This window comes from Lepisma saccharinum, chromosome 14, assembly GCF_977018435.1.
Source record: "Lepisma saccharinum chromosome 14, izLepSacc3.1, whole genome shotgun sequence".
NCBI classification, from domain to species: domain Eukaryota; kingdom Metazoa; phylum Arthropoda; class Insecta; order Zygentoma; family Lepismatidae; genus Lepisma; species Lepisma saccharinum.
The window spans coordinates 52,326,784-52,339,737 of record NC_139242.1 but is presented as its reverse complement, the minus strand read 5'-3'; the positions used below and the strand labels follow the sequence as shown (position 1 = coordinate 52,339,737).

Sequence of the window (12,954 nt, the reverse complement as noted above, 5' to 3'; positions counted from 1 at the left end):
GGTGGAACAGGTGGATACGAGCTGTTCCCTCGGAAGCTATTTCGCAGCGTTTAGCCATGGCACTTAGCAGATGCATAGACTCTAGAAGATTTTTCCAGTTCGTTATGACTGCCAGACGCAATTTTGCAATGAGATTAGGAAACTATAGACTTACTACACTCCAAACTATCACTATGATGCAATCAAGCTTTAGCACATAGCAAAAACTTGAAGGAAAACTAATTCGCTATGTCTCTCGTAGGGAACAGCTTGAGAGTTCAGCTTCCACGGTGGGAAGTGGCTCCATGAGGATCCTTCGCGCATGGTCGGAAATATTCGGCGTCACAGCAGAGGGTGGGGTGACGAGGGTAGGTGAAGTAAACGAACTTCCAGTCAGGGTGAAAGTTTTTCTTCGGCGTGTTGATTTTGGAAGAAAGAAGTGTTCTTATTATGTTATTATAGATAATTTAAATAGCTAAAAAGGGCAATAAGGAGAAGGGAACAGCCTGTTGCCTCTGTACCATGGAGGGACCGCCACTGATACTACGTTATATAGAGTTATATACATTGTGTCTTATGTAAGAGTCGCTTCCATGTATTAAGTTATAGAATAAAAAAACATGCTTCAGGAGCATGAATTTTATCTTGTGCTTAAATATGATTAATTTTGATTCTTTCGTCACATCTTGTGGTGATTTATTATAGAGATGAATGGAAGAGTTTAAGGGAGCTTTCTTACATAAGTTAAGGTGGCAGTGTTTTATGTGAAGTTTGTCTTTATTTCTTGTGTTTAGGTCATGTATTTCCTCATTTGTGAAAAAGTTGGAAATATTTTGCTTTACATAAATTAAATATTCATAAATGCATATGCAGGGGGAGAGTTAACACACTAAATTGACGGAAAATGGTTCTACATGAATAAGTTTACTTTACTCAACCTATGATTCTCATAGTTCTTTTTTGAAGCTTAGAAAGGACATTGCAGTTGCCCTTGTTACCTCAAACCATGATCCCATATCTTAGTAAAGCATCAAAGTTTGCCATATAAAGGCACTTTACAGTTTGGGTACTTGAGAGGTCTACCATTTCTCGAAGGGTTTGGCACACACTACTCAATTTTAATTGTAGCATGTTTGTTCTTCTGTATAGCTAAGGTGTTCATCCAGTTATTGTATTTTGTTTTCTTGTTGATATTGCTTTTGTGAGTTTTCAATATCAATATGTTTATTCATCATTAAGTATTACAATAATGCAATAGATGAAAAGATTATCTCGGGATATCGACTAGGTGTGTTGTGGAAAAGACTACCCTGAAGATGAGTGACATTAGCTCTCAAAAGCTTGGAATCTTTTCCTCAACTCACCTGGTCGATACCCCGAGAGAATCTTGCCATCATTCGTTGCCAGGAAAGCTTCAAGCCTTACTTAATGCAATAGATGTCGTCATCGGTACAAATAGTCTAAACACCACGTTGTTTAGATTTAGGGATCATTGATAGGCTTATGACAGCTTTTGGCCACTCTCTTGGTAAGCAAGAGGAACGGGAACGTGTAAGAGAAAGGGGGTAGCCCTCAGGAGCTACGTCAACACTAGACCAAGCAAGCCCCTTGAAATAAGAACTACACTCACGATTAAATTTAAACACTTCAATTGACTGGTCTGGCAGGGGGTGAAAGAATGATAGACAAGGATTTAGGAACATTCCTCAGCTGTAGATCTTGATGTGAAGATAGACTCGCCGATCCGTTGATGAAACTCTCCTGAAATAAAACTCCTTTTGATAGCGTACTTCTCCTCACTGTAAGTCCTTTAGCGCCAGTCGATAATCCGACTATAAGCTGGAGGCAACAACTATTCACGCCATAACTTTTAGTTCAACTGCTTGTATAATTCAGAGGCTACGACTGTGCACATGATAGATTTCAGATACCGACTGGGGGAGAAATATTCTCTCGAGCTATTTAAATGAAATTCGAACTTTCGGCCGTTGCTAACGGCAGTTTCAACGTAAAGCTGTGTTTGCATTATCTTTTCTGCAATTCCGGAAGAATTCGTTTCAGCATATTTTTACATCCGCTGAAGATCGCAGGTATCATTTGCTTCAAAAAAGCTCTTTCCAGTTCCTTTCATACTCGGGGCCCTTTTTATGAGGTGATTAGACTATCAGGCTATGGTACCCAGGGTACTGGGTTCGAGTCATGCCTTCGGCATGATACAAAATATAAAACATAATGCAAGAGTAGTATAAACATACAAATATAAGACACAATACAAGAATAGCATAAACATATAAATATAAAACATAATGCAAGAATAGCATAAACATACAAACATAAATATAGAGGGTGAGTATGGAAAGAATGTTACATACATTAAGAGTTCTAAATATGTATAGGCATGGAACAGTCATTATTTTATATTGTTTGAAAATAGGTTTGCATGAAACAGATTGGTTGAATATTCCAGCCATATTTCTTACTGATTTTTTCTACTAAATGAATACATTTCCAGCAGTTGACAAGTTACCCCATAATAAAATCCCATATGTTAAATGGCTATGAAAAAAAGCGTAATAAGATTGTCCTAATAAATTCTCACTCTGGCCAGTTTGCAGCATAATTTATTTGTTTGCACATCCCAGAATAATTTTGAATCTATATGTAGACCACTTCACTCCCAGCTGGAATTTTCTATTGGTTCCAATTGAAATTTCAATTGGTTTGAATTTGTTTCAATTGGAATGGATCCGATTCTATCTGATGCCTAATACAGCTATTGGAATGTATTAGTTTCAATCGGAATCTCAACTGAAACCAATTGCAAAATCAAGATAATTTCCAATTGGTGAGTTGTATCCAATTGTAAGTTTGTATATATTGTGGAATCAATATGTTATAAATTCATTTATTGACTCAAAGCATGGGTAGTTTAATTCTTGACACCATATTTCCTGTAATTTAGAAGTTCTTTGGAAAAACAACACACTTGATCTGAATTTCTTCTGAATTCTAATGCATATTACTAAAGTCAGATTTATCTTAATAAATACCTAAGAAGAACTATTTCTTAAGAACCAACTCAACCATAAAACAGCTAGTAGTTGGAATAAATGTTCACATTAGTTCTAGGTTTTTTTTTCAATGTGGAATTTCCATGGTTAATCTTATGTGTATGTAATGTAATTGGAAAAATGAGCAATCTTGTGATGAACAAAGTCTATCTCGACAGTGTTTTGTTTGTTCATCAGCTTTTCAAGTGTTGTGGGTCAGATTCTTTGTTTAACCTAATTTTTCTGCTGTTTTTGCATGTATAAAGGAAGAACATATGTCAATTTATGACTGAAGCAGCACGTTTTTAGATTTTCTGCAAGTGTGTTAAACACAATGAAGCTACAGAGTTAAAAACGTTCATATATTTGAGAAAAAAAATGTGAAAGCTTTTTCTAAGTTACAAATTCCACATGCTTTACCAGAGATTTATTTTAGTTGTTTTATAAGGTATGCCCAAATGAAAAGGAGACTACGGTTATATCTAAAGAATATTATATTACAGAATATTGGCATTACATATGTGAATTACAGTTAATGTGTAACATGATACCTACACATAATTGCCATTGATATTGATGCACTGTTCCCAGCGCGTAGGAAGGGAGTGGATGGCTTCTGTGTCAAAACTCCTGGGTTCCTTACGGATCCAGTTTTCCATGGTGTTCTGCCTTCCTTGTCACAGGTGAACCGTTGACCTTTCAGTGATTGTTTTAAGGGGCCGAGGATACAAGAGTCACATGGGGAAATATCTGGACTGTATGGAGGATGTGTGAGGACTTCCCATTGAAATGTTCTCAGCTGGTCGAGGGTCTTCTTGGCCACATGTGGCCTAGCGTTGTCCTGGAGCAGCAACGTGTGCTTGCCCAGGTCATGGCAAGTGCTTGGTGCTATCGTGTCCCACCTCATACCGCTGACACCAACGGAATATGGTGTAACATGCGAGACACTGCTCTCCGTAAACGTCCTACATCCTGCGATAGATTTGTGAAGCATGCTCGCCTTCTGAGCAAAGAAATTGGATTACATCTCTCTGCGCTGATCTGGAGGAATCCATAATGCACCCGTCCAAGCAAAACAACTCTCGCCAACTGAGAAAACAGGAGGCAAAGCCGTTCACTACACCTGCAAACTGGGACAAGCACCATGCCATCTATCGGCAAACATACATACCTTCTTCGATTAGATACAACGCCGCTACAGCAAAGGTCTCTTTTTCATTTGGGCATACCTAATATATGATTTCTCCATTGCATTTACAGTTGTATAGATAAGAATTTTTCATCAGCAATATATTGAAAACAGTAAAATACTTTCCAATAGAAACCAATTCATTACAATTGACCAATCGGTTCTGATAGTGTGTCTAAAAACTCATATTGGCTATCGGAACAAATTGGAAAAATTTCCAGCTGGGCTTTGTACACTCTTAATAAGTTTTTAATATTACTGCTAATAACACTAAAAATGAAGCACTTGGGGCAAATGCACTACTTACATTCAGCAATAAAGTCTCTTTCTGTAGCTGTTTTACCTGCCTACATGAAAAAAATCAGCATTATGTTCCCAAGTATGAGAGATCAGAAGTAATAATCAGCTCACTAGAGTAATAGTCAAATTACATAAATAAGCATGAACGAAACAAGAGTAGAAGGTTTACGCATTGTTGCAGAAAGTGTACACTAATGAGTTAACTAGGTGGTATATGGCATATACCACCATACACCCTCGACTACAGCCCCGGCGTTGAATCAAGAAAAATCAAACTGAACTGCTTGATTTAAACCTTGCTTGCAATAATTTCTTAATTCACCCTCCCAAGATATATTGTTGATGCTAATACATATTTTCAAAATATTTAGTTGCAGTGTGCAATATACTTTTACTAAACTATTTCTTCTCCTGCATTTCAGGTTCTTCCCTAGCATAAAAAGCATCACGGAACTATCCCAGTCCTCAAACATGAGGTTCATGCAGTTTCGAGCCCATGATAAATATGCTCTTCATCTCTCCAAAATGGAAAAGGTACTGGGAATTACACACCAGATCCTCACTGCTGATGATGGGGCTGAAAGAATGCTTGCGCTGGTAACCCCCTTCATTCACGTTACTTCTCTGCACACACTTCTATCTGCCTACATTTCAAAAGAAACATTTATGAAACTAAAAAAAAAGAAAAATATATATTATCTGTACCAAGTAAGAATGCAGGATGCTCATTCCAGACCAGCCCCAAAATTCAGCACTTTTGTACATTATAAGCTTACTTGTAGATGGCATTTATTACAGTATACCTTAATTTTTTTTTCCTTTAACCATATTTGATTCCTTGTTCTGCTTTCTCTTCATCATTCATTCTTCTGCTAATAACTGCATGTCTCTATTTTGGCATTCAATCACAAGGCAGTTTATTTTACTGCTTATTTGAATAGTTTTTTAATCTCGTTTATGATGTTATATAATGCTTTTGTGTAGATATTTTTTAAACATTTTTTTATGTAGCTTATGTAATAGTTGGCTTTAAGAACCACGTTTTTGTATTTATTGGGATGAAGCTGAAATAATAACAAGTTCTAGTGTGCTTCAGTAGTAATAATCATATGATGTATTTTGAATTTTATGATATAGACCTAGTATGCACATTTACTGATAGTATCATGAACATAATTTATCCCCTTTTATTCGTGTTTCAAACATTATCTATTATCTTTCACTGGTATGTTAACTTTCATGACACATCTTGCAATTTGAAACTTTGATCTATTAATTAGAATATATGGACTTAACACAGTTAGAACTTATTTGCTACAAAAACTACAGGACACTCTTTCACTAAATACAAACTAAATAAATTGTTGCAAAGATGAAATCTTGGCTTATGATAGTTTACCATAAGGGTTAAATAGTAAATAGTGGAAAATTGAAAATATTTGTGTGGACCCAGGATTGTGAAGAAAAAAAACTAGGAAGTAGCAGCACCATGTATACAAAGCCATGTAATAGTGGTGATGGGACTCTCAATAAGATTGCATAACCTAATCAAAATGAAATACTAGACCCTGGCTGCCAAAGGACTATATTGTGCCTCAATATTTAGTTTTAATATATATTCATAACAAACACTTGTTTTGTGAAACATCTGGAATCCATTGGACCCATATTCAAGAGGTTGCACATCCAAATTTAGCAACTGGATGTCTTGACTGACGTTTTTTGGTTCTTTTATTTGGTCAGTCTGGGTGAATGCTGGAATGGTACCTTTAATTAACATTATCGAAGCTAATTCCATTTCATTGTATACTTTCTTCCATCAATCACATTCTCATCTTTTCCATCATGATTAACGTAAATGTATGAATAGGCAACTGACCAACCTGAACAATTTTTAACATATAATGTTACAGTGGCACTTAACTTAAAATAAATTAATCTAACAACAATGAAAAAGTACACATTTATGTCATGGTATGATAACTTGGAACACTAACATGTGCAATTGCATCAGTTTGGTGGCCAAGTGCCTTAAACTGACTACTTTCTATCTCGCCACCAAAGTTCCTAGGTTTGAATCTCATGGCTATGGGTATTCTTTGGGTGTCCCTTCATCAGTTTCAAATAATCATCACTCATTTTCATCATTGCAATTAACCAAAAGTGTCAGAAGAGTTACACAACATAACAAAAGTACATACTTACACACATTAATTTATCATAATTTAGGCTGAATGTATGTTGATCATTCATTTGCAAATATTTAAGTCTTTAATGGTATTATCAAAAGTAAATGAACTATAATATTTTCACACTGAAAAGATGAATGGATTTCCTTTTCTATTGTCATAGGTTTCCAACTTTCATGATCTTATCCTTAGATAGATAGTATGATACAAATTTTGGAACAATGGGCTTGAAATGGCTGTGATCATGTACTTACGCATTACAATTATTCATCCTATAATTATATGGTTAATTTCATAATACAAATGAAACTTACAAAGAAGCTTATTAGGCAGGAACTAAGTTCATCATTAGAATGCTCTCTCCAGAAGAAGTAATTTTGATGATACAACATGATGCTTACATGCCTGAAGCTTTTCACAACTTATCCTCATAATTCTACTCTGATTCTTCTTCATGCCTACACAACTCATCAGGCAGAATCACATCAGCAAAATTAGCAGGATTAACTTTCATGTTTGATTTATGATGTTCTCCAATACTATTGAATAATACTTCTAAGCATCTTGGAACTATACTTTGCTGGGTGGGTGTTCCGTGCATTGTAAAGGATTTCCCCGAATTGGTTGTGCCATATGCGAAGTGTAGGCGGTTCTGTCCATTCACAAAATCCCTTACAATGTTTACTACAAAGCCATTAAAAATTTCTTCTGATGTAGTAGGAGGAAAGATTCTTAAATCGAATCTGGCGAGCTTTTCTTGAGTCTCTGTTCACACCATGCACTTTCAATATGTTGTTATTTACTACTATTAAATTTGAGGGCACTTCATCACTCCTGTTTCACTCTAAGAAACACATTTGGTCATTCCATGAAAAGTGGTCCTACTCCATATTAATAACTAAATGAATTAATATTGAAATTATTGTTGTTTTTAATTACATTGAGGTTTAGATGTTTGTGAATGCATATAATTTGCACATTTTACCAATAAAAGTCACTAGCATCTGCAGCCTATGTGCTCCACAGACAAATGAAGTCAAAGTTTGCTAAATTTTTAAAGTGTCGCTCACGAAATGCACTTTTGTTGATGCTTTAAGTACATATGCCAACATACTAAGGTAAAAAAAAGGTAAAGTGCTCCCCTGTGCTTAGCACGCCATGAAGGCGTATAGGGGGTGGGGGGTAATGCCCCACACTTTCTTGATCCGGTCGTGAGCGGGGGTGATGTGATCAGCATCACGCCCCTGACCGCCTTTACCCCCCCGGGTTTCCCCCAGGTACCCATGTTATTCGATGCTGGGTGGGTGCCAGGCTGCTTCCATCGTTAGAAAAGTTCCGGGATTTGAACCGGCTGGGGATCGAACCCGGGACAACATACTAAAGTTTGTTTTTTTAATTTGTACACCATAGAGTACTTCATAATTCTATGAAATAAATACATTATGAATATTTTAATCCAATTTCCTCACTCGAACCTTAATTTTGTGTAAAATGTCACACACACCTAATGCTGGAATACTCAATTTATGTGCTAATCTTCATCGTGAAAGTCTCGAAAAAGATTTACTCTTCTTGCCTGCATGCTAACATCACTAACATGTACGATGAACGTGGATCAAGATAAGATTCTCCATAAAGGGCCTCCTTGATGGAATGTGGTAACGTTGTCACCTTGTAATTAAGGGGTCCCAGGTACGATACCTGGTGGAGGCACATTGCACAGTGGTTCGGATCCCACTTTAAACTGTAGGTCCAGTCCCGATTAGCCTATCTGTGCATAAGGTGGACTTAAAACAACAAATCAAATCAAGATTCTCCATAATTAGCTGCCATGTTTCTTTCTTAATGATAAGCAGTATCCCTTTTGGATTTATTTGCTCACACTACCTACTCAAGATTTAATTATATCTTTCAGCAAATAAAAAAAAGTATTCTATGCATACACAAAAAGCATGAATTCAGTTTTTAATTTACACTTCCTACAAACTCATTTAAAATCACGGTTTTAGAAACTGTGTTAACAATGTGAAATCTTGTTTATGCTCTCCTGTGTCAGGTTTAGTGAACAAATATGATGATTTACCCAGTGGCGGGCGATTAGAGGAGCAATTTCCCCCCTCCCCCCACCCACTTTTTGCCACTTTTCCCTGCACTATGCTAAACCTTATCTACAAAGGAAAATATACTGTCTTTGTTCCCCCAGTTTTGGCACCTTGTCCCTCTGGTTTTGGAACCCAATCACCGCCACTGGATTTACCTGTTTATTTTTTGGGAAATAATGATGAGACACTAATGAGTGAAGAACTTTTAAGAGTTAATGAAGTAATTGAAGCAATGAAACAAGATGAAAAATTGTTACTAGTATATGAGTATACAGTGATGGATTGGAGGATATGGCACATAAAGAACTTGATGGAGAATTGAAAATTTATTCTCAAATAAAAATTCCTGAAATTGCAGTATGGTATATTATGCCATGGTGAGCGAATTGTGGTGCCAAAAGTATTAAGAAATTTGTTGACTATTATTACTTTTTTTTTCAACCAAGGGGAATGTTGTTAAACATTATTGGTGAAGTTTAATATGCAGCCATGGGCTGAAACAGTCATAAATTCAATTTATATATGTTGTTGTCATGAAACTTGTTGTTGATTCTTATGTATGTGTTATAAGTTATAATATAGAAATGATCGAACCCGTGTGTTTAATTTGATATTAACAAATAGTGTTAGTAATACACAATATTTAAAAAGTAAGAACATGATAATAAGAATGACAAGTATGGCTTTTTTTTTTGTAGACAAAAATAGTTACTAGTGTTTGCATGATTTTCTCTTTCATCGGATAGTAGTAATGTTCATAATACGAGATAAGAAATATGATCACATACTTTTTTAAACTTTTTGCCTACTCTGGCATAATAGAGCTTGTAGTCATCACTTGTTTAAAATTATGATTGCCTGTGCAATTTCAGTATCTGTGCACATTTCTCTTTACATTCATTGATGTAGCTTAGCTTACCTCAATATTCTACTTTCAGAATATATTAGTAGTAAATATTGATATAATTGCATAATCAATATATATTTACATTGCTTTTATCATCACTCTTAGCTTCTTAACTAAAACATTAATGCTGTAAATAACCTTAAGACTTGGGATGAGCATCCATTTTTTAGCATTTTTATTCTATTATGTAGATTTGCTAGACAGTATATATATCTGCTTCTTTCTCAAATTTCGTTTCATTCATGAAGGATTGTACAGTCTTCTCTTTTTTATTGGATTCAATACAATTAAGTCAGTTTTAAATTATAAATTTAAATGATTCTGTAGCAAGGATGGTCAAGATATCCAGATGGAAGATAGGTTATTCAGTTATCTGAATGTCCAGATAATGTAAATATCTGAGTATTCAGGTAATGCAAATATTTTGACAATTCAAATGATGGCTGTCCAGTTTATTTGAATAGCTGGACATCCAAATAATAGATATTCAGATGCTGAATAAATCAATAAAATAACTGATACCTCCCAGATGGAAATGTCTATTGGTTCAAATTGAAATTTCAATTGGATTGAATTGATTTCAATTGGAATGAATTGGATTCTGTTGGATGCCCAATGAAGGAATCAGAATAAATTGGTTTCAATCTGAATCTCAACTGAAACCAATTAGAAATGCAAGACAATTTCCTATTGGTAAATTGTATCAAATTGTAAGTTTGTATATATTGTAGAATCAGAGGCGTATATTCTGGGCTATCTGCGAAGATGAGAAAAAATATATCGGAAAATATGCACGAAATTGTTAATTTCAATAAGAAGATGATGGCGTTTCAGGAGTTGGCACACTTGTTTCTTACAAGTTGATACACTGATTTCTTACGAGTTGACAATCTTGCCTGCATTCTTAAAGCATGCAAGGAGTCCCATGAGTTTAGGATGTCAGTCTTCTAGCATGAATTCCGCCAGTGTTGCGAACCCCCTGTTCCCAGCATGAAATCTTCACAGGAATGGGGAATTTTGAAGCAAGGAAAGGGATTGTTTATGACGGCAAATTTCTCCCTCTGGGCCAAGCACACCACTTGCAGACAATTAGGACAAAAGGACAGGCCCCTGACCTCTTCAAATGGTCACACAAGAGTAGATGGGGGGGGGGGTGGTGAGGGGAGGTTGGAGTGTTTGCTGGCTGTCCGTTTATTGTTTATACTTATGACCGCACCTAAAAATAACCGAACTGACAAAGGACAGTGCCAGCTACTCTTGTTCTGTACTTCAAGTAGAATCACGTTGGGTTAATTTCCTTGGTGCGCCGAACTTTTTTTCTTTCAAGGCAGGTCGCTGTGTAGTGTGAGGAGTGAGGGCGTGGATTATATTTTTGTGAATGATAGGTGCTGTGTTGTGTAGTGAACTAAATGAATGACATAATTAACAAGCAATTTACTCTGCTTACATATGATTCATTGATTTGCTTTATTTTACTTTGCTTTTTGTGCTACTTTTGGCTAATTTGCGATGGGAATAAGTGATTATATGATGAATGGACACTTGCAAATATCCATGCCCAGGCTTTGATTCGAACCCAGAACCTCTGGCGTTGTAGTGCGATGTGCTAACCATTCCACCACAGAGGCTGGCAGCTTACGTATGAGGATAAGCTTCAAATTCGCTGTTGAATTTTCGTTTTTAGCCCACTTTGTGGGATCCGAACCACTATGTGCCTCCACCGGTTATCGAACTCGGGACCCCTTTGCTTCAAGGTGATGACGTTGCCACTACGCCAATGAGGAGTCCCAAAGCTATAACTCGTGAAGATATGTAGGTCTCAGGCACTGCAAAAGAAATATACAAGGTAAGAAGTTTGTTATATATTTTATTCTCTGATCTAGGTCTACATAAATATTTCACAATATTTCAAAATCCCGAGAATTCAACAAGAACCCCCCCCCCCTCTTTCCCCACAATCAAACCTTTTGTCCATTCGAACATTATGATATAGTGAGATAGCCCAGAGTTTGTACCCAGTATATGCCACTGTGTAGAATGAATGTTATAAATTCATTTATTGACTCAAAGCATAGTTAGTATAATTCTTGACATCACATTTCCTGTGATTTAGAAATTCATTGGAAAAACAGCCCAATTGAACTGCATTTCTTCTGAATTCTAATGCATACTACTGAAGTCAGATTTATCTTAATGAATAAGTAAAAAGAACTACTCCCTCTGTCCCATAATTATTGTCCGGTACACCTTTGTTTGTTGTCCCATAATAATTGTCCGATATTCAAACTGTGACATTGGTGTATACAGAAGAAGAAAATGAAACACGGGAATGAGTCATACAACTTTATAACTCAAGAATCAGTACAAATTGGCCGATCAAGTATCCAAAAGAACCTAAATAAAAAGTAATCAATCCATACAAAGTGACCAAGAAGTTCGACAAAATAAAACATCAAGACGAAAGATATTGTTGGTCCAGGAAGGTTGTCATCCCCTCAACGAGCTAGATCTAGTGCTGCAGTGCTGCTCTAGTCACGTCGTAAATGTTTCGAGGACACTCCAAGCGAGATGGCAGGACGATTCGGCGGTTCAAGTGTGCTTTTTGCATATGGGGAATCCTGTAGTTGTCCCCACCTTTGGAGGCGCATAATTTCAATGAGACAGGACTGCAAAGTGAAAAAGATGTTGTTGAGCTTGTCGCGTGTCAGATCATAGAAAGATTTTTCAACTGCGGCGATCAACTCATCAATAGTTTGTGGAGCTGTCTGATGCTGGAGAGACTGAACTGCCCGGAAGTACCCCAGATCTAAAACATTCATGTCCGGACTGTTTGGCGGTTGGCATAGGAGATCCAAAGTGATTCCACTGGTCGCTGCAGCATCCATCCAGGCGCGGTCATTGGAAAGGATATGCGGACGCGCATTGTCCTGCTGAACGGACACCTGGATTCTCCCTGCGCGCAGTCCACGAGACCATTGTGCATCTATTGCTGGGATTAACTTGTTGATGAGCATGTCCCGGTAAACATCTTTGGTAACAGTTAATGGTTTGGTGACCATTCTTCACTACCCCAGCCGTACTGTTTTCAAAGAAAAAATCGTACACTGCTTGTCGTTTACTGTCCGTGAGGTTCTTGCTACCCCTGTCGCTTCCTGTCATGGGTTGTGTGTTTATGGCTGTTCTTCTCACACATACTCACTGAAGGAGTGCTCTACTAACGATTTGCAGCGTACCTTGC

At 36.8% G+C, this 12,954-nt stretch overlaps 1 protein-coding gene across 11 annotated transcripts in view; it reads left to right on the top strand.

Moving 5' to 3' along the window:
• SLO2 (slowpoke 2) overlaps positions 1 to 12,954 on the top strand; it is a 388,893-nt gene that overhangs the window by 337,328 nt on the left and 38,611 nt on the right. For 6 of the 11 annotated variants that reach the window (XM_083135590.1, XM_083135594.1, XM_083135595.1 and 3 more), the window contains one exon: positions 4,941 to 5,115. In XM_083135590.1, coding sequence (XP_082991716.1) covers positions 4,941 to 5,115 — 175 coding nt within the window. The remainder of the gene's footprint in view (positions 1 to 4,940; positions 5,116 to 12,954) is intronic. The other 5 variants (XM_083135592.1, XM_083135599.1, XM_083135600.1 and 2 more) reach the window with 1 other exon arrangement.